The sequence below is a fragment of the Sceloporus occidentalis genome, unplaced genomic scaffold (genome assembly GCF_023333645.1).
Source record: "Sceloporus occidentalis isolate IW3139 unplaced genomic scaffold, rSceOcc1.0.p SCAF_330, whole genome shotgun sequence".
Lineage (NCBI taxonomy): Eukaryota > Metazoa > Chordata > Lepidosauria > Squamata > Phrynosomatidae > Sceloporus > Sceloporus occidentalis.
In genome coordinates this window covers 335,151-362,254 of record NW_028317310.1, presented here as the reverse complement: position 1 = coordinate 362,254, position 27,104 = coordinate 335,151, and the positions used below count along the sequence as shown (strand labels likewise).

The 27,104-nt window shown below is 41.2% G+C and overlaps 1 protein-coding gene across 1 annotated transcript; it reads left to right on the top strand.

Moving 5' to 3' along the window:
- Nucleotides 1-11,134: 11,134 nt before the first annotated feature.
- LOC149274456 (myosin light chain kinase, smooth muscle-like) lies at nucleotides 11,135-24,528 on the top strand. Its single transcript, XM_089505486.1, has 15 exons — nucleotides 11,135-11,249; nucleotides 13,860-14,036; nucleotides 14,986-15,120; nucleotides 18,196-18,323; nucleotides 18,778-18,931; nucleotides 19,479-19,790; nucleotides 20,122-20,224; nucleotides 20,466-20,669; nucleotides 20,904-21,121; nucleotides 21,705-21,828; nucleotides 22,141-22,293; nucleotides 22,411-22,531; nucleotides 22,815-22,902; nucleotides 23,718-23,846; nucleotides 24,278-24,528. The coding sequence occupies exons 1-15, from the start codon at nucleotides 11,135-11,137 to the stop codon at nucleotides 24,526-24,528; spliced, it is 2,412 nt and encodes an 803-aa protein (XP_089361612.1).
- The last annotated feature ends 2,576 nt before the right edge of the window (nucleotides 24,529-27,104 follow it).

Here is a 27,104-nt window from a genome sequence, read left to right as displayed (position 1 = left end):
ATCTATATAGAAAGACTCAGCAATAATCAGGGAGTCTGGATCATGTGATGGAATCCGTTACTCTGATCTTCTCTTGTGCCTTATGCGATTTCGCAAATCATATTTTTAAATCTCCAAGAAAAACGTTTCTAACCTGTATTTTTATCGACGACTCCTGGTGGAGGGTTCCAGATTTTTCTGATCGAGTGAGTTTTATTTTTTTTTAAATAATGCAAAATTCATCTTTTTTCCTCCACATTGGAATAGTTAATCAATCAACTCATTGATTTAGTGAAAGGTGTTCTCCCGGCCTGATTTATCATGATTCCGGTAGATTCCTGACTTTCTTTAATTACCACCCCCCCCCCTTGTCATTTACTATCAAATACCATATAAATTACCCACTTCGTCTTTTAAGTGGACTTGGTGGTCCACAACAAACAGATAGATATAACAAAAAAAAAAGCACAATCCATTTTGTTTTTGCCCTTCAGCTATACGTTTAGAATGAAAAGCAACCTATCCTAGGTCGTCGGGAATACACAGGTTGGTGGTTTCTGGTTTTCTGAATCATGGTTGGCTTTCTAAACAATTATTTTGACATAAGTGATAGTTCTCAGTGCTGCAGGGTAATTGTTAGAGTTAAAGAGGTAATTGACACCCACGTCCATAGTTTATAACCAGATACTTTATATTTGTAGAGCGGTTAGAGTGTAGAAATGTCCGTATAGACAGATGTTGCACATTTGATTTTATTTTCCATTGCTTCCCCGTTCAGCTTCCCTTTTCTCCTCCACTTTTCCTTCGAGTCAACGGATAATCCGGTTAATACTTCTTTTTAGTAAACGAGCAGGTCTAGCACTATGGGCCCTTGAGCGTTTTTGTGGCCCCAGGAAGCTATTCCCCTCTTTACCTTGCAGACCAGGTGACCCGGCTCTTTAGAACCAATTCTTATGAACGAAAGTGGAGGAGACTCCCAAGACAAGCATTAATAACCCGACGTTAAAGCAATGCATTATAAAACAAAGGAAAGAACGGCGTTTAAAGGAGGAGCCATGCATGCGTCACTTTATCCCCCTCAAAATTGGGAGCTTTTCAGTCCAGTACAACCAGCTGAAGACTTCAGGACCTAGAGACGGAACCAGCATATTTCACAACATTTCACCAATCAGCCTTTAAAGCCCCTAATAATTCTACAGTCGCTCCTCTGATAAAGTTTTGGGCTTTAATCATATCCCATACCTGTCAGATTACGATGCACTATAGACCCTCAGATCTGTCTCCTGAGCTATTTTTGTCAAGTAACCCAATGCTACTCCTATTTTGCCAGGTCCCACCGTGTTAGATTGTAAGATCATGGGCTTTGTACGTATTTGTGATATTTATTTTGTAATGAGCGTTGTGGAATATGTGACCTGTAATATTGGTATAGTATGTAATGGACTTTCTCACTACATTATAGTATAGATTGTGGAGGCAGATAGGAACCGTTTGGCTCCATGGTTTGGTCTTCAAGAGAGGTTTCTCCCCATCCCCATCAAAGCCTTGCTCGGCTATCTACTATGTACATTTTGCACATTTCCCCAGAGTTGTCTACAAATTACCCTCCCTCCCAAACTGCATTTAAACATATATTATATATATATATATATATATGATACTCTTCCACCCAAGGAGTCTATTGCCATGACAGGTCACCAGGTGGCAAAAGAGTCTACTGACTTTTAACTTCCCAGACTGGGCAAATTAAGTCGACAAAACATTCAAAATCTGCGCCACTGGTGATTAAGTTGACCCCTGAACCTGTATAAAAAGATATCTAGTGCTCCTCTGTCCAGTCCTTTGTATGTTCATAGACCACGTAACTCCGTAATGGAATGGAGGCTCTATCAGTAGAATTAACAGATGATAAGAAACCATCACAAGCAAAATTAATTGATTGTAAATGTAGGGTTTTATTTGATTTTATAACTGATTACTTTACATTTTTATGGGCTTATGGGGTTTCACACGTGTTATAATTGTATTTTTCAAAATAAAATTGAGATTTGATCCACTTTCACTCTTTTGGATGTTTTTTTGTGTAAGTAGTTCACTTTTTGGGTAATTCGGTAACGTCTGAGTGAAATCAAATCAACAACCAGATTGACTTTTACATTTACTTCTATCAACTGAACCCGATTATCTCAGCTACAGAGGCGACTGAAAAATAACAGCAACGCTGAATGGGATTTATTAACAAATCCCCGGATAACATCAAAAAGGTAAGCGGTAAGATAAGCGCCTTTACAGGTTAATGGGTGCCAACGAGAGGACAATGATGTTCACCCTAATGGAACATGAATGGTCTTGGACTTGGAAGGTGGTAAGTAGGGAAAATAATTATTTTTAAATTCAATTTTCGTATTTATTATTTAGTATTAATGCAGTAGTAATCTGCCACCTTCGCCCATCTTCATACACAGAGGAAAAAAACGAGGGTAATAAATGGAATTTAAATGCGAATCCAAATCAATTATACATTTTATAATATTATGATTTTAAAACCCCAATTACACTACTTTGGAGATTCTGGTGAGGGTCATGGATGGGCAACATAACCCCAAATGGTACATTTTTAATCATTGATACACAGGGTGAGGGAAAAGGGGGCAAACCTTAATTAATATAGAACACCTGTTTTTATTTCTCTCTTTTTTTTTTTTTTTACTCTTTTTTTTCTTTTATCAAATAAATAAATACAATAAAACCAAATAGACAGTATTCACAAATTTATAACCCCCCTCCCAACCCACCCTGTGTCTGCAAGGGGAAGAAAAAATAAATAAATAAATTATTATATATCACCATAGACCCCAAGTAAATTGGAAGTCCCTCATTTTCTTTTTGGATTCTCCACTTCTATATTGTTCCTATTTTTTTATTTGGTCAATCAAATTTAACCACTCATCTGTTGGATAAATATATCGTCCCAGAAATTGTTTTATCATATCACATTGCCACCATAAGTGCAATAAACCCGCATTAAGGGCCCCACATCTGGGACAATCTGAGTTGTCTCTACAACTAACCTTCCATAGCTGATGCGGAGAGTAGTATAGCCGATAAATAATTTTAAGTTGATTGAATTGGTATTGTTTATTTACAGTGCAACACCCTGTGTTAATTAGAATACGGTTCCATGAGGCCTCGTCAATAGCCCCAATCTCCTCTTCCCACCTCCTTTTAATCTTATCTCGGAACCTTATATCCATTTCTCCAAGCAACATTTTATAAATAATACTAAGTGTCTTTTTCCCTGTAGTCCTTTTCTGTAAAAATTCAAACAAATCATGTGTCTCAAGTACAAAAAACTTCTTATTTTCCATATAATTATATGCGTGTAATAATTGGTTGTACCAAAATTTATGACCATTATCCAAACCATATTCAAATTTAAGCTCATCAACCTGTTTTTATTTCTTCATTTGCATCTATTTATACGGGTGGAATAAGGAAGTTTAGGTCAAGGGAATACGGATTTCAAAATAAAATCAACTCGGCTCACAAATACATGAACTTGACCCCAGTTAGCAAAGTTTAAAGTCACAGGCAGTCGTGGCAACTTGAAAGCAGCGGAAATCTAAAAAAAGGCTGAACTTGATTTTCTAGTTGTGGCACGCAACTGCTCGTAAATGAAATCAAGTTATGTCAGTAAAGAAGCTGAGCCATGAGTTAAATGTTGACTGCTATGGATATCACAAAACATCAGAACTTGTATGTCCTCGCCTAAAACTCACAAGATGAATCCCCTGCAGATCCCAATAAAAAGGCAGCTCTTAAGACACCCTAATGACCAAGCAGGCACAACCATTGCCTTCCTAAATTGCAGGAGAAGAATTCCTGTGGATAACGACAAATTATTTGAGTTCTGTTCTATATTTTTGTATTATCTATATTTGAAATAAATTACGATCCTGTTACCACAACTACAAAAAAATAATTTTTTAAAGTTAATAGCTCAAAAGAAGTTATTGTAAGTGAAGCCAAAAATTGTTATAAGGGTGAGCTATCAGAGACCATCTAATTTCTAGGTACCTACTCAGACATCGGCACACTGATACTTTTTTGGGGAAACCTTATCACAAGACAGCGTCTCCATCTCTACATCAGAGGATTCAGCGTTACTGCCACGAATAGGGGCCTTATCTGGCATTAGATTGTAAGCTTGCAAGCAGGGCCCTATTTACCCAATGCATGACTTTGTCAGCCCCCTTGAATATATGTATTATAAAAGGGCTGCGTAAATAGCTTGCAGTATAAAAATAATAAATCATTTTAACGAGAAAACTAAAATGTTTGTTTCTATTATTTTCTCCCTCCCTTACGCAAAGACGTTGAAACCAACCCAGAGTCTCCAATCCCCCCCCCAACAAAACCAACATTCAATTCTGACAGAACCCCCAGATTTTATTTTAATTACTCATCTATTTAAGCCCCTGTCAAGGTCTTAAAAGTGTTACTATTCCGACGATTCTTCATATTACAGAAAGTAAAACATCTTCCCCTGTATTCCTTTGTTGGAGATATAATATTATAATACATATATTATACATACACACACATGTATTCATACACACACCGGTTTTGACACTAGAGGGAGTGAACGTACCGGATATCAGTCCTGAAGAAGGACCAGTGTTCTCAAAATGAACCAAGAGGAGGATTTGGCCAAACTTTTCATTGGAACCTGCAGTTACGTATCCACGGAGGACCTTCTCAAACTCCTGTCAATCATGATTGCTGTCCTTGCTAACGTTCTCCACAACAAGGACTACCGTTGGAGTTTATTTACTAAAGGGACAGATTATTTTCAACTCGTTGACCTCGTATACGTTATGAAGAGTCAAACCCTGGTGAGCTTCTGCTGCAAAAAGGCCTTAAAACCAGTGTCTCCTCACCCATTAAACTCTGCATTATACTGGGGCCGAGCTGGCCCTTCCTGCTGGAGGAACCGGCCAACGTTAGCCCTTCTTAATAATATGAAATAGTAAAAGAGAGCGGAAGCCACAACTCTCCAGGGTCTCCAAGTGAGTCAAGGTTGAATAGTGGAACTATGGTCAGGAAAAGTCAAAAAGTGGCTGGGGGACCTCTTAAAAATGCCCAAAATAACAATAATAGGTAAACAGTAACACGTGCCAATGAACAGAAACTACGTCGCTTCAATGTTACAATATCATTAACATACAAAAACAGAACAGGGCCGGGAAGCACTAAGCCATAGGCATGTTAATTAAAAATGTGGTTAAAAGGGATAATTATCTATGTAGCAAGACATGCCATCAACACCCTCAGCGTAAACAACATCAGTCCTCAAATGGGGATTATATTAGTGGAGTCAGTTGTCCACTTGGCTTGACACCATCGTTAAGGCAGGTCCATTTATATACGCAAAGTGCAGTACTAATTAAACAATATTTAGATTGTAAGCTCCCTTGGGCAGGGACCCCGTCTCCAGGGCTCACGGCCGATTGAATCTGGGATCGTGATATATTTGAATATGGCGTGTATCATAAATAGGGCAGAAAAGAATTCCTGAGATATAATTGTATTGTTGTAACTAGCGTGGTCATTGAACAGTTTGTATTTGAAGAGAGTAAACGCGCACGACGGGAAGGGAGACGCCATTTCTCGCGGTTACGTGTCGTTTTCTCAAGAAGATGCGAAAGGACAGCAGTTAACCCCAAAACTCTTTATATTACAAACCTAAAAGGGTAAGAATATACTGATTATTAATAAACAGAGAACTGGTTAAATGTGTGGGTTTTTTTTTATGTCACCACGGAACCTTATTGCTAATAAATGTTGGCAAAATATTTTGGAATATACAAAAAAGAAAAAGACAAAAAAAATGACTCAATGCCACAGTATAGTTATATAAAATACATATATAATAAATTAAAACAATATGGAGGTATATACCAAAAATAAATACAATATATTAATGTTATTCTATAGGATATAAAATATAGTACTTAAAAACGCGATAAATATCAGGAGAAATAATAATAATAAAATAAAGATTAAAAACATCAAAAAGGAACAATAAAAAAAAAACCTCTCTGGTGTTGTCCTCCGGGCTAAGATTCATCTATAACAGCCCCTAGCTTGTTTTAACCTTTTTATTTCACCCCATATGACCTTTGAATAATTTATTCCGCAATGCATATGTAGCAAGATCTACATTGGGGATCATCAATGGGGTCAAAAAATCTATTTTTCAAAAATATGTTTTTTTATTTATTATAGTCAATACTTTGTGCACATTAAGTAACGAGCAGGGGGTGGGGGGGAGATATGAGTGATTAGATTGTAATAATGTCTCTCCGAGGTGTACGAAGCTGGAGGGAGTGTATCCTGGCTACTCCTTGTTCTGCTTTGGCATCAAAGCCTATCCCATGTTTGCGTGTTTGGGTTGGCATTAGCGGGAGAAAATGAGAAATAGATGTACAAATATCTGCTGTGCTGCACCCCCTGAGGTGCAACGCCGTGCACTTGGGGGCAGATCTATTAACAGGGTGTGTTGTGTGTTTTATTTGTTTCGTTATTTGTTTTAGCTTTCACAAGATTTCCATGTGTTCTGCAAGCTGGAGCCCTGAGAGGACTTCTTGTTTACATCCAAGCTCCTTGCGGGTCTCTCCACATCTGGATTGTGATTCCACTGGGACCTCGCGAGGTACTAAATTAGGCCCCAAAAACGCAGCAGCAGTGTATATTCATGGCTATACCTGGGAACTGTCTGGGTTTGACTCAGAGTCTCTGGGTGAAGTCCCGCTCCCTCGGATCTTCGTGTCAGTTTCTGATTTCCCCGTGCAGGGGAGCAGTGGCTGGAAATGCCCACTCCATGCCCACTTTCTGCCTACTTCCCATGCAGGGCATTTTCATGGCTATATGTAGGAACTCTCTGGGTTTGATACAGAGTCTCTGGGTGAAGCCCTGCTTCCATGAGTCAGTTACTTGCTTCTCTAGGCAGAGGATCGGTGTTTGGACATGCCCCACCATGTTCACTTTTTGCCTACTCCTCACTCACTTGCCTTCTGTCCCACCGTTTGGGGCTATCCCTGCTCCTTCATAAAGCTTGGGGTGGACTTCCCCAGGAGGTTCCCAGCCATGTTCATGGACCATGAGGCAGAGGTGACCTTCTAAAAAAATAGATCCCAGGTCCTCTCACTCTGGGCTGAGAAATATCCCTGTCGGTCTAATAGGGAAACACAATGATCATTAACTGCACTGGCACACAACCACACATCTCGAGACACCTATACTTATTTTGTGGTTGAATGAACTTTGAAGCTGTCTTCAAGACAGGACCATTTTATTTGCTTCCTCTATTTAAACTGAAAAAGATGGAGCGGGAGTCTGGAGAGAAGTGTGGAAAAGGGGGTGCTGAAATAGAAGAGATGGATCCTGAGTATGGAGGAAACTTTGTGGGACCAGAATTAGAGATCTATCTAGGGGTTTTGTTACCATAAAAGAATCATAAAGGGGGCAGTTGGGGCACATAGAGAAACCCCCTTTACTGCTGCTGTTTGCACCAGCTATTACCGGAATAACATTAGGTTAGATATGTTGAGACTGGATATTTTGGTAGAACATATTTGGAAAGGCTACCTCAAGGCTGCCTTAGATAATTGGACAACCATGCAAGGAACCTAATAAAGAACATTATTGATGTTAATTACAGCAAAATCAAACTCAATAATCATGGGAAATATAAAGAAGATTCTTAGAATTCCAAAAGCTACTCTGTCCTCCAATGAGATTGTTTTGAAGGTATCAGAGTCGTTACTAGGCCTCTTGGGGCAAGATTGAAGGTCCTGCCCCATGCTGGCTTTGCAAGGCAGAACGGGGTGATGGGGCATTGCCTCTCGGCACCTTCCAGCCCCTAGGGAAACTGCCCCTTGTTTAAATAAATATGAGCTGTAGGCTTCATTGACCGATGTGAACCGATTGACCCAAAGGCTGCTGCGTTATATATATCTATATATCCCTATATTCCGCATTTTATGAGAAATTCGTATTATCTAATTTATATTGTCCTAATACATTCATTAGCTTTCTATAATGAAAATGACATTTCCAGAATAAAAAAAAAAAAAGTAAGAATCTCGTTTCCTCAACCGGCCCACATCAGATGTCCTATTAGCTGACGGAAAGCTTTAGAAGAAGATGAGGTGTTTCTGGGAAATGAGTCTACAGAGGAAGGCACAAAATACGTAATGGCGTTTTAAAAAGGATTGGAGAAGCGAGGATTCCTCTTTCTTTCAGAAATAAAGAGTAGCCGACAATGGCTCGCAGTGAAATTGCTTAGATAACGGTGTTTTTGGAGCCACCAAAACCTCTATTTTTCCCCTTGGACATTTCTTTTATCACCTATACCAACCGATACAATCGGAATCTCCGATGGCATTTCCTCGTTTGTCGCTCTGGTCCAAAACATAAAAAGGTTTTGCCGGTGGAACAGCTGGAAACAATGTGACCGCTGGAACGCGCTTGTAATCAGCGTGAGAAGCCGCGTGCTTCCTGAGTCCGGCGGGGGTTACAATAAGAGAATTTAATGCAAACATTTTGCTTTAAAGACGCTTTTACAGTAAGTGCGGGATTTCCTGCACTTTATATTTGCCCCTGGCGTTGATGACGTAAGCGTTACTTGTCATCTCTGAAAGCGGGCGGAAAGTAGAGCTTTACACCCCAGTCAATAACGAATGCATCACAGGATCACCATAACGACGCGTTATGATGCGTGCAAAACGGCAGAAAGCGGTTGTCGATGCATTTTATTTTTTAACTTGATGGGGTATTTTGTTTGATACAATCTGGGGCTTTTGAGATTTACCCCTGGGGGCATCAGAAAAGGCACCCAACAGGTCAGCTTTTATCATTTTAATAATCGGGCCACCCAAGATGAATGCATTGGGGACGCCCGGACTCCCACTCCCAATATCTTTGCATCTACCCAGCGATCCTCCATGAACAAAAGCCACTGAACGGTACAGCAGAGTAACCAGATGTCCCTGTTTTCAGCGGACAGTCCCTGGATCCCATTTGCTCCTAGAATTGACCCTTAAAACAATCGCAACCAAGTCCTTGTGTACTTTTAAAAGCAATTTGTTCCTGTCCATTAAACTCCATAAACAGGTATTTTCTGTAGTCAACGGTATTATAAAAACCACCAATTTATATTTTTATCTCAGCGATTAAAATTAAGAAATGTATTTCTAATTACACTTCCTTATCATGGATTCATTTCTTTTTTTTTTTTTATTTTTTTTTTTTTTTTATTTCCCCGACATGCATGCTTCCCATTCATACAGCTTGTATGTAACTTTTTGGAATCATTTAAAATAAGACCCTGGATTTCATTTTAAAATTCTGGTCATCTTATGGCAGAAAGTTAAGTAAAAAAAAATAAAAAAATAAAAATAAAAAAAATATATAAAAAGAGACTTAGATGCACCCCAAAAAAGACCAATACTACCCCTTTAAGACATCCTGGGGCAAAATGTACCCATAAAAACTAGTACCCCTTCAGTGGGGTCATATGCAATATATAAATCAGGTTCTATTCATGTTACAAAAAAAAAGTAATTTTTTTAATTGCAATTTAAGATATTGCAAGATAGAGAAAGGCAAACATTTTAATTAATGTTATTTTGTGGTGATGTGAACCATAAAAACAATACAATGATGTCATATATTTACAAAGTAGCACAAAATGCAATTAGTGTTAATAAAGGATTGGGAAATTCTGCAAACAACAAAGAAACTGTGCCAACTAATTTAATCAGAAGATAAAATGCGGTGGAAAGGGGGGGGCGACGGTCGTAAAAGCGAGAAAAGCTTCACTCAAATGAACTGTTTAGACTTTTCTAGCTGTTCTGCCCATCGTTAATAAAAGGTAGGTAATTAATATCATGTAAGTTATGGGTGTTAGGAGAAAAAGCATATTCTGGTTTAGGTCTAGGAGCAGATCCAAGGGAGGCAAAACCAGGGGCAAATCACAGAGTGTCGTTATATGACATCAAACATTAGCGCTCTACAGCGTAGGCGACAGTTTGGGGAAGACCCTGTCCTATTCCAGCATGACGGCGCCCCAGCACACAAAGCGAGCTCCATAAAGACATGGCTGGATGAGTTTGGGGTGGAAGAACTTGGCCGGCCGCACAGAGCCCCGACCTCAACCCCATCCAACACCTTTGGGGTGAACTGGAAACGGAGATTGCGAGCCGGGCGTCTCGTCCAACATCAGCGCCTGACCTCACAAACGCTCTACTGGATGAATGGGCAAAAATCCCACAGAAACTCCCCAAAAGGGGACCAACTTCATATTAAGTCCTGTTGGTGTAATGGTCAGGTGTCCAATTCTTTTGTCCATATAGTGTATGTGTGTATATTATATATATATAGGTATGTATAGAACATGGACTCCTATGCAGTGTTGAGCAGTTCTTTCGATACTGTAGCATTTTTGGTAACATTCCTGGGTACATTTTCAGCTTGGTTAGAAATATCTTAAGGGCATTGCATGGATCATAAGAAATAAAATGTGTCCATATCTAGTCATATAATATAGAGGGTTTCGCAGGACTGCTAAGTGACTTTGACCTCGAGAGAGAGAGACAGTTATTTACGTAGATGAGTAAGACATTTAGTAAAAGAATAACTTGGTTTCTATTTCACCACACAATGTCGTGTCTTTAAGGGCTGTAGGCACAACATTCTACACGTTCTTCTTCTGTATTTGTTTATGAACGTCACGGTAAATATTTGTCAGGGTAAATGGGCAAACAAATCCTGTAGTATAATCCCTATAACGTTGGACAGCTTGCTTCATTGTTCCTCCTTTGCTCTTCTTAACATCTTGATGTAAGGATACACCATACTACACTGAGATGTATTTGCCCCCAGGTGACTTTGTCTGATGATATATTATTATTACCCAAGAACATTTCTTGATCATTATTAACAATATCTCACTGTTTAGAGATAACAAGCTCCTCTGAGAGCTGGATGCAGACACTGAACCTCCAGTGAGACTTCAGGAAGGAGAGAGAGAGAGAATCTCCTCCTCCCCTTGGATCCTGGTCCTTCTTCTCAGACAGCAGAAGTCTTTACAATGAGCTACACATCTACTCTAAGAGTCCAGCTGGAGAAGCCCCTCCAGAGGGGCAGAGGAAGGGCAGGACCCCTGCTTGAAGAGAATGGATGTGGGGGACTTCACCTGGACAATGGTAGGTACCAACCCAACAACAGATAGAGCTCTGATCCCAACATCTGCTCATGTCTGCAAAACAAGAGAGTGTTCTGATGTGGCAAGATTGTCTTCTAGATGTCACTGTTCACACCACAGGTGGAACTAGCTTTTCAGAAGTTTTTATGTAGCTTATTTATTTATTTTTTTACAGAAAATGTTTGAGAGATTATTTGGACATTAAAACCCACGATACCCTGATATATTTGATTTATACATTTAACATAAAGGGATTTAACCAAGTACAGGAGGGGAGTTTATTTCAAAGGAGGAGAAACGTTAGAACAAGGAGGTCCTCATCTACAACTAGAGGGTCGGAGGTTTAGATGGAATGTATGGAAGTTGTACTTCACTGAGAGGGTGGTAGATAAATGGAACAGCTTCCCATCAGAAGCGGTAGAGGCTAATACGGTGAGGAAATTTAAACACGCGTGGGATAGGCATTTGGCTCCTGAATATAAGACGAGACCAACAAACGATTAAGGTTTGGGGAAAAACTAGCAGACTAGAGGATCTGCCTTTTATGTTTTTATGGAAGTGGTTGTAAAGATTTGTTATTGTTGTGAAGATCAGGATAGATTAGTGTCCAGATGTTCGTTTTACACGTGGCGGTGTTTTAAATTCAATTTAAACTGAGATGTTTGTAGTGAGAACAATACGGATCCAACATTAGGGAGGGAAGACGAGGTTTCTATCCCATGAGAATTCCTGGGAACAGAAGTGTTCTGTAATTAGAGGGAACCATCCCAAAAATAGACCCACCCCAGGTGCATCTGGTTATAATATAATAAAAAAAAAATAATAATAATATAATATGTATACACACACACTGTATACATATATATATATATATATATATATATATAATATTGTTATTATAATGTTTAATTTAGTTAAAAAAAATATCTATCTAGCTGTATTATTATAATTTATTGTTTTATATTATTGTTATATTATTGTTTTATTATTGTTTCATATTCCGTAGAGTGTACAGTGTTAAAGGCGTTTTTATTAGGTCACATCTATCTAAACTTCAAAAATACAAGAAATTGCCCACTTATTTGGGAATTAAATTCCAGAAATAAATCAATAAAGAAAAAAATCCCCCCCCCCCAAAAAAAGAGAAGACGAGTTAGAAGTTACTGATCCGTTAAAACCTAACTTCTATATAATTTGCCCCTAACAATGTGGATAGCAGATTCCTGTTCCATACTACTTGCTTTGAAGCTAGCTATATTAACCCCTTAATGACAAAAGAAATGACATGTGTGGGCTCAAAATGCATTGTTTTCAATGGGTTTAGGGACCACTCATTGTCCTCAAGGCGTTAAAATCCATTCTCTTTTCTAGGATTTTTTATTTATTCGTATCTATGTAAAGTATTATTATTAATTATGTCTATATTTATTCGCAGATGACAGCTGAGGGGTCTTGAGTTGGTCTGAGGGGTCTGACGTTTATGTAAATGTTAGTTATAAAGTCTGTCTGTTAGGAGATCCAGATGTAGGAGAAACGGTCTGTTGGCTCCCCAGTTGCGTTTTTATTTGCAGTATATGTTATAGTGCAGATATCAACCTCTGTTTGTATAACGCGTCTTCTCCATCGTTCAAAAAGCCCGACACCGGCCCCCAGTGATGACATTCCAGGAGGGCCTGTCATTACTGTTAATTGTCTTTTATTGCCGGTTTTCCTGCCAGCACATCACTTTAAAATACATCTCGCCAAAGTCTGTTTGTTTGCTTAGAAATGCTGTAAAAAAATAAATAAATCTGAGGGCGAGAGGAAGCTACAAAGGTCGTCATTTCTGTAGAATTAGGAAACTCAGACATTCCAAGCTCCTCATGAAAGAATTGGTTGATTTTACACCAAACGTTGAATCCAGGAGATAAAACGCCGGACCTTCCTTGTCATCTTCCCAGAACCCACCATGCAAACCATATCAATCTTCAAGAGCTCAAGCCATGAGTTGGGTTTGTTCCTCTAATCTCGAGGTCACCCAGTCTAGCGCGGACTTATTTATATTCTATTCTTTATCCATTATATGTGAACATTCTGGTTCTTGCTTTTCTCACGGGTATATCATGGTTGAAATCCATGATTCAATACGGGTATCCTAATGCAGATCATCTTTAGGGCAGCCTTTAGAACCACTTGGTTGCCACCATTAGAGTATCACTAACATAGAGTGTTTCTGATGGGTTATCAAAGCTTTGGCACTTGGAAGAAACCCAGAATATGAATATGTTAATATCGATCAAACTTTGGGATTCAGTCACTAACAAAATTGTTTGTGAACCTACAGGGAAGCCTTCATATACAACTGGAAACGGCTACAACCCCCCATCGGTAAAAGGGGTCAGTGGGTGTCAGATGAATAATGGGGTCAGCATTACAACAGAAAAGGGGAAAGCTAAAGGTAAGAGAATTTTGCTCATTCATAATTATGGTTGACCACTCACAGCAGATGGTAGTCATTGCCTAAGACAGCTGGGATTGGAGATGTCCTAGGGTCCATCACAGTGGTCCATCCGTGGTCCACTTTGCCAGGAAGCCCAATCTAAAGTTTCTCCTCTTTCTACCAATATATCAGATCCGGGCAGAACATCAACCAGCCTTAATCGAGCTGTGAAAAGGACAGACCATTTTCTGACAGTAATCCTCCAGATGTGTCCCCAGAACGGTGGTGGGATAAGTGTCCACAAAGTGAAGTCACCTTTGCACACCATCAGCACAGCCATCACGATCGAGAGCAAGCCTGACACTCAAGGTACCTACTTTATATACTTTTATATGCTCTATACAATCACGCGTGTGACATCCATGTGCCAGCATTACGGTACATACATTCTTTCTTCTAGAAGTTTACTAAGATTCCAAATTTTGTTTAAACTTATTTTTAATTAAGGCGCCTGTATGTGAATCTATATACGAATATATGTAGTAAATACAGAGACGTCACAGGATCCAGTTATGTACTACGCCCCTCCCCCACTTTAGATGTGTTTCCCCCTTTTGGGGGAATATTTAGGTATTTAAGGTATGACATATATATCCTGTGAACTGTTCCATCAGGAGCAGTGCTTTTCGGTGCAGGAAGATTTCAGTTACTCTTACCTTTCAGTGAATGGCCCACTCCTGGCCCCTCTGGAATCCCGACAGCTGGAAAGTGCCACATTGCAGCTTGATGCTGGGACTACAGAACCTGTATCTGCCATCCCTATAGAAGGTATAGAATAGTGAATAGCATGCTTTTAAATTGAACGCTTAATTAACGGGTTCGAAAAAGCAGATTGTGATAAAGACCCTGTAAAAATGGATATAAATGAGGCGGCACCCTAGGGGTATCCTGAAAATCAATGCCGGAAGTTTAGAGTTTGCACTCGAAATCCATTTTTTTTTTCACCCCATGGGTGTATAAAATCTTTAAAACCAGCGGAGGCAGTAAATCCAGCGTAATTCCAAATAAATGCATCGTTAAATTGTTACAATTATTGTTTATATGCAGAAAACATGAATTACTTTGTGTTTGATGGATGATATTGAGTAGATTTGTCAGAGGTGGCCAGGAGGGGTAAATAATATATATATATATACAGCTGACGGGCAATAGGGGTATTTAATTCACTCGTGGATGATGGCTTGGAGGCAGTTTGGTTTTCAGCAGGATTTGACTCTTAATCTTGCAGGAAATCACCGTTTCCTATTGTTTTTTGTAGCAGTCTCTGTAACAAAGACGCCCGACCGGGAGGAGAGCGGCCGAGAGGGAGACCCGCAGAAAGACAGCGACGCTCCTCGGCCACGGCGTGCGTCCTCCGGTGCTGCGCCCGGAACCTGCGGCAGTCCCAGTCACGGTAAGAGCTGATCTCATATTATTATTTACTGTGTTGTATAGCGCCATCATATTCCGTAGCGCTGTACAATGGGTTAAAAAGGATAAAGTAGCATATAACATAACAATTAGACTTAAAGAAACAACTGATGATGAGGGCCCTGCTCATAAGAGCTTACAATCTAGAAGGAAAGTGCATGAGATAATAGAGGGAATTATAGGGATGGTTACATAGAAGGAGTTCCATGGGGTAATAGAAGGGGTTCCATGGGGTAATAGAAGGGGTTACATGGGGTGGCATTTGAAAAAGCGCCCAACTCAGCCGTTTTCACCGTGTTTCTGACTTGCAGAATGCAGAAACTCCCAGAAACCAATCAATTACCCAATTAAGTAGTTTTTCGGATATTATACGCGCCGTGCTGTGCAGCAAAGGACTTCATGGCTCGGTCAGCAATGTGTGAAATAAAGCTGTGGTCGCCCCGCCGTCATCTTTTGGCTCATTTCTTTATTAGCTATTTGATATATAACTACTGGCTCTTAACCCTTCGCATTCAATCTGTTAACAATACATGAAATAACAGCCCCATTAACTCATACAGAGCCTGCAGGAGAAGTTGGTTGGGGGCGGCCTCTCGTAAAACATACCAAAGTCTCACCTGGTTTAATGATTACTCCTTCGGGGTTAAAGTGTTGGGAGGTGTGTAGGTCTCTGAGCTGTTTACCTGCAGTCTCTTCTGCTGAGACAGCCTCACCCTTGGTCTCGCCTCCAGACCCTTCATGTGACTTACAGAGGGTAACGCAGCAGGTAATGGGGGCTCCTTACCCTGTGGTTTCCTTTATTTCATTTTCAGTCTGTTTTGGGAGGAAAATAGTCGATTTGTGTTTTATATATGATCCAGTTTACTTTCCTCTCCTTGAACTTCGGTCCTCCGCATCATCAGACTTTCCACCTGTTGTATTTGGCTGCGGGACAATCTCAGCATCCATCGGATGACTCTGATTCTGTTACTGGAGGGTATTGGGCAGGTTATGTGAATTAATAGGTGTAGGGAGAGGTTGTATGGAGTAATAGGAGTGGTTCAGGCCTTGTCTGGCACACCAGGCCGGTGCCCAATGACCGGTAGAGCCACATACTTACCGATAGTGCTGCTCCACCGGCACATGAGGTCCTGCAGAGCATCTTCTCCACCAGCTGGTTCATGCAGCCGCGGATACTGTATGGTATGTGGTGGCCACTGGCCTTAAAGTGCCAGGGCCACCTGGTCACCCCTAGTCTAGCCCTGGAGGGGTTATATGGAGGAATTATACGGCAGTATTGGAGGTCTATGTGTGGCAGCAGAGCTGGACCGGTCATGACGCTTTAAAGCCAGCGGCCATCTGATGACGTAAGTGTGGCCAACGTCTGGATATGCGCGGGCGCAGGCTACGTTTCCATGCTCATGTGTCGTGCAGTCAGACGCATCCAGCCACGCGCCGCAGCACCCGATCTACAGGAGCAGTACGTGGGGTGAGAGTGTGGCTCGGTTGGCCAGTGGTCCACTGAGCATTTTCCCAGGGCCTATGGTCAGTCAGGGCCTATGGTCAGTCAGGGCCTATGTGGCAGTACTATGTCATGGTTGTTTGATGTGATGTCAGAGACCTATTAGACATGTAAGAGAACTGAGTTCTACAGCATGTACTGCATTTTAACATATGTGCCTTAAATCACGGAGGGTATAGAGAGACGGGCTGCAGGGGGGGATTCTGGGACCACCGTAAGGGTTATTGAGACGTTCTTCCCACCTTTCATCCACATAATCAACTTTTATCAATAACAAACATTGTTATTCTCCCCGGGGCCGATTGTTACCATAATGGGCTACGCCAGACACATATGTTTTTATTTAATTACAGAATATTTGTTTTATGGGAGTTAATTATGTTTGACAGTGTCCCACTCAGGAAAGAACAAATAAACACCGCGTTGAATGTAACGATGTTACCTGTTACAAAATAGTACCTGTTTTATGGGTTGTCGCCGATTTCCCCCGCTCTCATTAGTGTAAGAATACATTGTAAGCCAACTATTAAATACATTTTTTTAAATCACGTCTCTCTAGCCTGCAGCGATACATGTACAGAAGGTGACCGAGCACGCTTAGAAATGAACATAGACTTATTACGAGGGCCGACGTTTAACCCTTGCAATGAAACTCGTCAGATGGCTCCTCGGACTCGACATTTATTGAACACTACATAGTGCGTGTTAAATAAATTGACATTGCTTTCTAATGTGTTACCAGGTGTCGTCATCATTAGTCTTTATCGCTTTCTGTATCTCCTTGGTCCAGGACCCCCAGGAGACTCTATTCCATTTATTACGGAGGTCTATGTATACAAAACGTACATTGAACTGGTTCTTTTGCCCTACAAATGCAAGCAGAGACTGGAAGCACAACCTAAAGGTCACCTGTCGATCAATAGAACAATAATGAGACGTACAAGATCCTTCCTGAAGTGAATTTATTTGATCAGCTGCTATGCGGTGGTGGTCCCAAAGGGGATGTGCATTAGCTGATAATAGTGATATTATTTTTTTTCTGTGTGATAATGTGTATGAGCTGATAAATACCATTTATTTTTATTTATTTTTTTAATTTATTTATTTTAATAATACCTTTTTATCTTCCAGAACCAGTTTCTCCTAAGAGAAAGCCCCATCGATCTGGTAAGCTACGATTGTGTTTTCTGGGAGTCGTTCCTAATTCATCAAGTTTCCGTACTTATTTGTCACATGATCACCCAAATACAGATTCACTTCCTCCTCTGGTGTGGGATGTGTACCACAATACCCTTTTTATGCCTTCTGATAAATGTGCATTATAAAATTGGCTTGTCTTCTTCTCGTGTAGGATATGGCCACCTCATCAATTTATTCCAATACCTGCCCCACCTGTGATCACACCACCCACTGGTGAACCCACCCATTGTTCGGTGAAGGAAATGTCCTTCTGCGCCCTCCGTTATTATTCGTGCTCCTGTGCTAGCTGGATTAGCGTACTATTAGCCTTGAAACATTTAAGCAGAATGTTGATTCTTCTACCGCTGGTTCCTCCAGGAGAAAGCTTAAAACTTTTGGATGGTGTGTCTCATCTGGAAGTCAAGGTGGGGGACCAAGCGCAGCTGCGTTGTAGAATACAGGGAACACCACCTCTTGCCGCCTCCTGGTTGCGAAACAAGAAACAAGTGAGTCTTGTTATGTTATGAGGTCTTCTAGCTCTTTGGGAAAGGAGAAGTCCAAGTCAAGCTTCCTATGCTTTGAGTATTTTTGTATTTCATTATGTGGTGGATGAGTCTCAACAAGCCAAGCCCAAGGTTTGGCTCAGCACCTGCTCTGCTTGTACGGAGTCACCAACCAGCTTGCTAATTTCTATGGACTGGGATGGCAATCAGTCGGTTGTCTATATTATTGTTATGGAAGACTGACTTGTTCCTTTTGCTTCAATGTATCTTAGAAAGTCTATCGTATAAAAGACATGGGAAGTGATGTGTTTGCACAAAACTCCTGCAACTAAACAAGTAAAGACTAAATTTATGGGCTTCTCGGTGATGCGCATTGTTTTTTAAAGTCTGGCGAAATGCATAGTGTGATGTTCTTTTTTTTTTTTCTTTTTTTTTTTTTTTCCTTTTGGAAATGGAGGTGGAGGATAGTCCACGAGTATCGGTGCACACATCCAACGCGGAAAGTCGTCTTTTGATCTGCCAGGTGTCCGAGGACGACGCCGGCTGCTACATGCTGTGTGTTCAAGACCAGACTGGGAGTACGCAGCATCACACCAACTTGGCTGTTGTAGGTAGGTCGAGTGAAGAAGAAGTTATTGTAGATCCATAATAATTAAACGTTTGGCAGAGGACTGATAGGTGAACAGGATTGGAAAGATTTGGGGTGTGATGGTTGAGGCTTTAGACCTTACCCATTTGCCTTTCTTGGCTTACATAAAACTATGGATCAGTACTCAAGTGGCCGTTAAGAAGTACGGTTCTGTTTCTTTAGATTCTAGTGGCTTCCCATCCACATTCAGAAAAAATATTTAATGCACAACTATTACTTAAAACCAGTAGAATCGGATCATGGCCCTGTATCCGACTCTGTTTAGTCCAATGAGCACTTGACCCAAAAAACAGTAGTCAAAGCCACCTTTGATGGTAAGGGCTGATGGTAATTCCATTTTTGACCTGTGGATAGTTCTGCCCTGGGTATCCATCTTTCACATAATCTCTCAGGATAGTCTTGGCAAACATAACATTTTACTTGGGTTGCGTTTTGTTATGACGGAGCAGTGTTTGAGCAGGTAAAGCAAATGGGCCACGTTTCCTAAATCAGTTTATGTCCCTTTGCAGATCAACCTTCGCCACCTTTGGGGAAGCCCATAACATCTGCCTTGAAGGCCACCTCACTGACTCTTTCATGGTCTGGACCGTGTTATGATGGCGGCAGTGCTGTGCTGAGCTACTGGGTGGAGGTTAAACGCGTCGGACAAAAAGAGGAGGCTTGGCGGCTACTTACAGACTGCTGTGTTAATACCTCTTGCCAAGTCACAGAGGGGCTAGAGCCAGGTGGCCAATACCAGTTCCGTGTGCGGGCTGTAAACGTCCACGGTGTGAGCGAAGCAGGAGAGGAGTCAGACGTTGTGATCATGTGTGACGCTGAAAGTGAGTTCATGTCATTTCTAGAGCTCTTTAATCATCTAAAAAATGTTGTCATTCATAATATCTCGGGGAATGCTAAATTGTCATGTGACACATAAGCAGGCGCTTTGATTTTTATGCACTTAAATCTTCGGTTGAAAGAAAAAAAAATTATGCTAGAGAGTTCAGTTAGTCTTTGTCCAAGGTAACTTGGCCTTGAATGGTCTTTTTGTATACAGCATTAGACATTTTAACTACAGTAGAATAGACCGTGGGTCTCCTCCGAGATATCACTGCTGTTTTCTCTCTATTGTGCCTTCAAGATGTGTTCATGGCATCTATTTTCCTCTCACAGTTGGAGAATCTGACCTTGATGGACATGTCGAATACCCCAAAGTCTCCATCAATACCCAAGACAGAGTAGGCGACTTGTACATCCAGCTCGAGAAACTGGGAGTGTAAGTGATCACGTGGTGGGAACAGTTGGTTTATTGGGTGAATATAAGTTATTTCCAAATGATCAAAGCTGCTTGCCATGATATTAGGGTATGTACTTACAACCAAACCTTTTTTAGCCTAAATGTGATGGCTTGCTGTCCTCTCCCCTTCCTTGGCTCTGCCTAGTTACCCAAGTCTGTCTTATTATGGAGATTAGAAGTTTCCTTTCTTTTATGTTATATGTCTACTGGTCTCTCCTAGGGGCAAGTTCGGCCAAGTGTATAAGCTACAGGAGAAGTCCACGGGTGAAATACGAGCTGGAAAATTCTATAAGGCGCGGCTGCAGAAGGAAATACAGAATGTCAAGGCTGAGGTGGAACTGATGAACAAGCTCCATCATCCCCGGCTAGTGCACTGTGTGGCTGGGTTCCAGGAACCAGGCCGGATGGTTATGGTGATGGAGTAGTAAGTGTTAAAGTCATGCTGGTCCATTTGCTTTATCTCTCAGTCAGTCTCTAGTATTTCTTTCCATTTCTTTTTATTCGTTACTGTTGTTGATAGTATTCACTCATCTTCGTTATTCGTCAGAGTTTATTGAGTAGAACCATCTCGTCTCACTCGCTCAACTATGCAATATGGTGGCCATGCATGGGTCTAAAAAACTCATAGTTTTAATGACTAATAACATCTGTTCTTCAGTATTGCAGGCGGAGAACTGTTTGAACGGATTGTGGCCGATGATTTTGAGCACACGGAGATCACGTCTGTCCGGTACATGTCACAAATTCTGTCTGGAGTGGGCTACATGCATCGGCAGAGCATCGTCCACTTGGACCTCAAGCCCGAGAACATTGTGTGCATCAGCAAAACCTGCACTCAGGTCAAGATCATCGACTTCGGGCTGGCCAGAGAACTAGGTAAGAGATATAAATGGGAGCGCATCTATAGTGTAGGCTTGTTGAGCGAGGCTGTCTTCTTCTTCTGTGGCGGAATTCCTTAACGTGTGTTGATCGTATTGTCGGTTATAGTGTTATTTATCACTGCTCCTATTGTAATAGTGGGGGCTCCATAAAATGTAAATGGGGAAGATTAAAAAAAAAATAACGCCTATCTGCGGCATAGATACTGGGGATTCAGCTACATGATATGGCCGTATATTGTTTCGTCCGCCGCTATGTCGAAGTACCCCAAGTTTGAGTCCTATCTAATTTTTCCTAGCTATATTGCTTACCAAAGAGCTGAATCAGTGGGACCGCTATACATTTTAACCCAAATGAGCGACTCAAGCTATTTAAAGCCCTCTCTGGACACCATTAATGAGCCGCCTGTGTGGCCGGAGGGTTAAATTCTTGCTTCGTCCTGAACATTCATTCTGAACTCAGACCCCCCCCCCCAAATTTCGTTACAATGAGACAATTCTGATATTAAATGAAACTGGAATATAAATTGATTGATGTATTCTCCCGTGAATTCTGCGTGTTCATTATTTTCTCTGTTTAGTTCCTGGGACTTCAATGAAAGTATTACAAGGAACCCCGGAGTTTGTGGCTCCCGAAGTCATTGCCTTTGAACCTATTTGGTTCACCACCGATATGTGGAGTTTGGGGGTCATCTGCTACATCCTGTACGTAAAACGCTGAATCCTTCAGACCCTCTTAAGCCAGTTTATCAGGGTATTTTTTTCCCCCCAAATTTTACGGAGAGGAGAAACACAAGCAACCTTGTATCGGAACAGTGATATGATCTAATACAATAGATATTAATTTCACATCGAATGTGCGGTCGCCACATTCTGACATAAACGTCTATGGTAGTGTTTTTTAACCTCAAATCCAGACCAGAAGAGGATCAAAACTATTAAAACTTTAGGCTCCTAAACCTACCAGATAGGGTAACTTTTTTTTTGTCTTCTTCTCGTTCTCCCCATTCTGGACAGGCTCAGCGGAGACTCCCCTTTCCAGGGCTCCAATGACATGGAAACCTTTCAGAATATTACCAGGGCACTATGGGATTTTGATGAAGAAACGGACGCTGTACTGTCTGAGATGGCCAAAGACTTCATCAGACGACTGCTGCAGAAAAACATGAGGTGGGAAGACTAAGCCTTGGAGAGCCGGAGAGAGAAGGCAGCCATAAACTGGTTAGAAAGATGGCTGCATAATGAAGATCATTCGGAATAATTAATTTTAGAACCCTCTACCAACAGGTCTCGTCTCACAGCTGACCAAGCACTGACTCATCCTTGGATCCAGCATAAAGAGGTCTCCAGCACCAAGACGTTACCAAAGGAGCGCATCAAAAAGTTCTTGGCAAGACAAAAGTGGCAGGTCTGTTTGCCCTGTTTTCGGTTTGGTGAGACGTTAGCCTGTTTAGTAGACCGGAATGAAGCTGACTCCGCTTATACTTGAACCTTGTTGCTAAAGCAAAGAGGATTGAGCATGCGACGTGTACATGCTGAGTACACCATGTGGCGATCTATGCCACCAAGTGAAACGCTGCACTTGCTTCGCTGTAGAATTTTTATTTATTTTTTAGCATTACTATGCAAAATTATGACTTGCAAAACCCTGCTCCCATTGTGTGACCGTATGCGTTCTGACTCGTTCGCAGAAAACGGGTAAAGCCATGCTTGCTCTGAAGAGGATGACTCTACTCAGCAACAAATCGGAAGCCAACTCTCCGTCTGCACATACAGAAGGTACAGCACCGCCAAAGCTTTGTCTACTGTATAACTCCTAAAAAAGTCTAAAGCACATTAGAATATTTGAGAGATAACCGGGAGGGCTCTCTTCCCAGGGCTCCTTCACCCCAAGAGCTCTCCCTCTCCTGTTCTTTATAGGAGGCAGGAACTAAGTGTGGTTCGGTTAGAGGCAGCACAATCCCCAAATAGAGTTGAGAGGAGTGTGAAAGTGGTGGCGACTGGGCAGGGACAAATGGCACCTTCCTTGTCTGGAGAGCATCTAGCTATGCTGATCCAGGCTGAGGTCAAGAAAAGAAAGTAATGTCCTTCAACTGTTCCTCATACAAACTTTTCTCCTAAAAGGAGGGACCTTACTGCTGGATCACAAACATGAGCACGGGGTCAACTCACTGCATGGCACACGGCCCCTTACTGTGGGCCATGAATAATCTGTATCCTGCCTGGCTTTTTTTCATGTATCAAGAAAACAGTTTTACTTAATGTAAAGTTTTTTTTTGACATGCAACATTTTTTGTAATCCATTCTTAAATTATAATTTTTAATCTCTCTCTGTAAACCAATGACATGGCCGTGTCCACCTAATAAGCACATGCTGGCCTGTATTATTTATATTCCAGAATCTCTTCCTTTTTTTCCGGCCCATGTGATTGCAGTGTGTGGTGTTTTTTGGTTTTTTTTTTTCATTTCATACAGAAACTACCAATTTAAAGTTTTAAATGAAAGTATGACATATGGTAATATTTTTGGATATATCTTCAGAAATGCATAAACTTTATTTTTTTTTATTTTTTTTTACTTTAATTTTTTGTTAGGATGTGAAAGCCAAGAGGTATTTAGCCTCCTGCAAGAGCAGCTTCAGAGACCCCCATTCTTCACGTCCACTTTGAAGGACCAAGTAGAGGTTGTGGGCAGCAGCGCCCGATTCCAGTGTAACATCGAAGGTGAGCTCATTCGTAGAGTTTGGGATGTATTCTGGAGTCCTCTCACACATTGTGGATGATTTTAGGACCAAAGCAGCCCCTGCTCAAAACTTGTTCTAGGGTCTTATCCATGGGGGGGGGGGGCTGGAAGACGAACGGTTGCGGAAATAAATGTTTCCCAATCCTCCTTTCAACTGGCTTCCAGGATATCTACAATCTTCTTCTTCTTCTTCTTCTTGACAAATTGCTTCCAGAGCTGTTTCTGACTCAAATAACTCAAAAGAGGAACTTCTCATATGTTTATTAACTCTTCCTTAGTCTGCATAATAAAATGCCAGAGAAATAGTATCAGTGGAAGCCTGTGATACAGACCTAGAGGTATTAAACATGTCATTTTTAATCATACATCAGGACTGTACAATAACGTCTGATTAATGTCTTTGCTTTCGCAGGATTCCCAGATCCTGAAGTCCTGTGGTTTTGCGGTGGCTCCCCGATCCAGGAGTCCAAACGCTTTCAGATTGAGTATGAAGACACCGGCAGCTGCTCGCTGGTTATATCAAGTGTGACCCCCGAGGATTCCGGGGTCTATACATGTCGGGCTCTGAATCCGCTTGGTGAGGAAGAAAGCTCAGCTAGGCTGACTGTCCATACTCCGCTTGCAGAACGGCGTATGAGTAAGGGCTCGGACAGGTCCATCTGACCAAGTTGATTGAGTGCTTTGAAACCAGTTTTGTAATATGATGGGTTCACAAGTTCTGAAACAGAATTTCTGGTAGCCTTATGGTGAATACCAAGCCTTTTCTATATACTACATGTATACTCACTTGAGTGACCAAATTGTAGGCCAAATGTATCCAGAACTCATAGTTATCAGGGTGTAGGACTTTTGGGAGCCAATAAAAAATATGTATAAAGAGTAAAGGCTACTGAATCTTACATTTGGAGGCAATGAAAGCTTCTGTTCGTAGAGGAAGCCGTGGGATGTCGTTGGCAGCACATCGGAAAATTGTTGAGGGCTACAAATTCAAAATGGCCAGAAGTGATTCACCATTAACGAACCATTTTGTTTTTGAGTCAGACGTTTTTGAAAAGTGGGTTCTTTTTTTGGGTTGTTTTGACTAGGAAATAAACCAAGGACAAAAAAAAAAACACCTCTATTCACTAAGCAGGGGAATAGAAAGGCTTTGGGGCACAGTCTGTACAATTGCATAGGGGTGTGGGGTGGTTTCGAAACATTGTGCAAAATACACATGGGGTGGGGGGAAAAAAGGGAAACGAATCTCAATTTCACGAATGAATCATTGTAAACACAAGGACCTGGTGTCACAGCAATTGGCAGATCCCGGACATCATGCAGCTGATGTAGGACATTGTGAAAGGCTACGTGAAGTTACCCCGGCCCGTCTTACAATCGGACGCACTTGGGATCTGTGTCATAGCCTGATGCTAGGCTCAATACTATATGTATCAAAAGACGAAAAAGGCTTAGTGGGTGTGATATAGTTACATTGCCCATTGTGGACAACATAATGGAGGATAATTTAGGTTGAAAAGTAAATATAATGATCAGACTTTTGATCTTTACATTTATTTGTTAGTCCTTTAGCACCTATTATGTGTTTTTTGGTTTTTTGTTTTTTTTTTGTATTATATTTTGTAATGCTCTGTGCTATAAAAAAAAAACACTATTTTTGTGGTTAAGTAATTTCTTCAAGCTTCCTGTTCTTACTGTGACGTGTGGGAGCCGGTAACATTTAACCATTTTTTTTTTTTTTATTTTTTTTTTCTCTGTCTAAACTGCAACAATGCCAATGCAAAGTTTAAAGAGTTAGTACTGCTTATACGTATGTATGTATTTCTATTTTCCATGTGTTAAAAGCATTATATTATGGTGGTAGGTAATATGATCTGAAATATTTTTGGACTATTTGCAGTTCATTCTCTGACATTAAAATAAAAATAATAAATAAACGAGAATATACTCATTTGAAACCAGATTTTTTTTTTTTTTTATTCTTCAAGATAATATCAATAAATGTAATGTGTAGCCATGATTCTAGAACAGATGGTTGTTTATGGAATGTGACTTTGTTTTAATGTGGATTATAAAAACAAAAATAAACAGGGGTATACCCCAGAATCGGGACACTAGCGGGAAGGGCGCCGGAATGGCCCCCGAAGTTGGTGGGAGACATGGCCACCCACCTGCCTTACCTGAAATGTCACCTTGCAACACTAGTTTAGCAGGAGGTCAAGTGGGTGCTGCAAAGGAGGACGTCTGTTGCTTCTTAGGCCAGTCGGAGGAGATCTGAGAATCTCCCCAATCAGTCCATGCTCCCCACTTTTAAATGTCCAGAGGACATAATTTGCAGGGGGTAACAAAAGCAGTGGAGGCAAGGACTGGCACAGTACTGTCTCAGTACCTTGCCGATTCTCTCTTTTGCTCTGGTTCCCTCTTTCCTGTATGAAACCACGTTGGCTTCCTGCCTGCCACGCGCTATGTCTGAATGCCTTTTAAAACTCTTAATGCTGAAAGGGTGTGTGCTTTAAGGGTTAAATTATTCTGGTTTACTTGAGTCCCAGATATCTTATAACCAGGCTGAGGGATCCAGTTTCAGCATATGCATCAAACCTTCCTATCCTACTACATCCACCCCTTGGTACCCACACACAACGCGGCACCCAACCCTCCCAACACAGAGAAGACACCTTGTGAACGTCGCAAGCATTGTAGAGAAGATCCATCCATCCAGAGTCGTGTCTGGCCCCTTGTGTTCCTTCTCCTGTTTTGAAACTTTCAAAAAAAAAAAAGGTTTTGAAACCCAACTTCCTTCTCTTTTTTTTTTTTTGGTCTACCTCTTACATTTAGAGGATGCCCCCGTGCAGCTACACATCCACCGTATTGCTGCTCGAAGAGAAGCAAATTGGGGAACTACGGAGACGTTTGAAGGAGATGGACTAGAATCTTTGGGCAATAAGAAAATGAGAGAGAATCTGAGGACCAAAGACATCTAGGAAACGCTATGACATCTGATGTTCCAGTACCATGTTGCCACATCCTCCCTTTTGCTCGCGTGTTACCCTGTCTGTGGTGAGGAGCGTTGGCTGTGCACAACGATAAGGACGCTGGGTGTGTCGCACACTTTCTTAGTACGTTACTCCATCGTCGCGCCAGCTAAACCATTATCTTTGCCTCCTTGATTTCATCCGCCTCCCGTAATCCTCAGCGCTCCCAGTCTGGATTTAAGTGCGTGGAAACGTGGGACAGCTTGGATT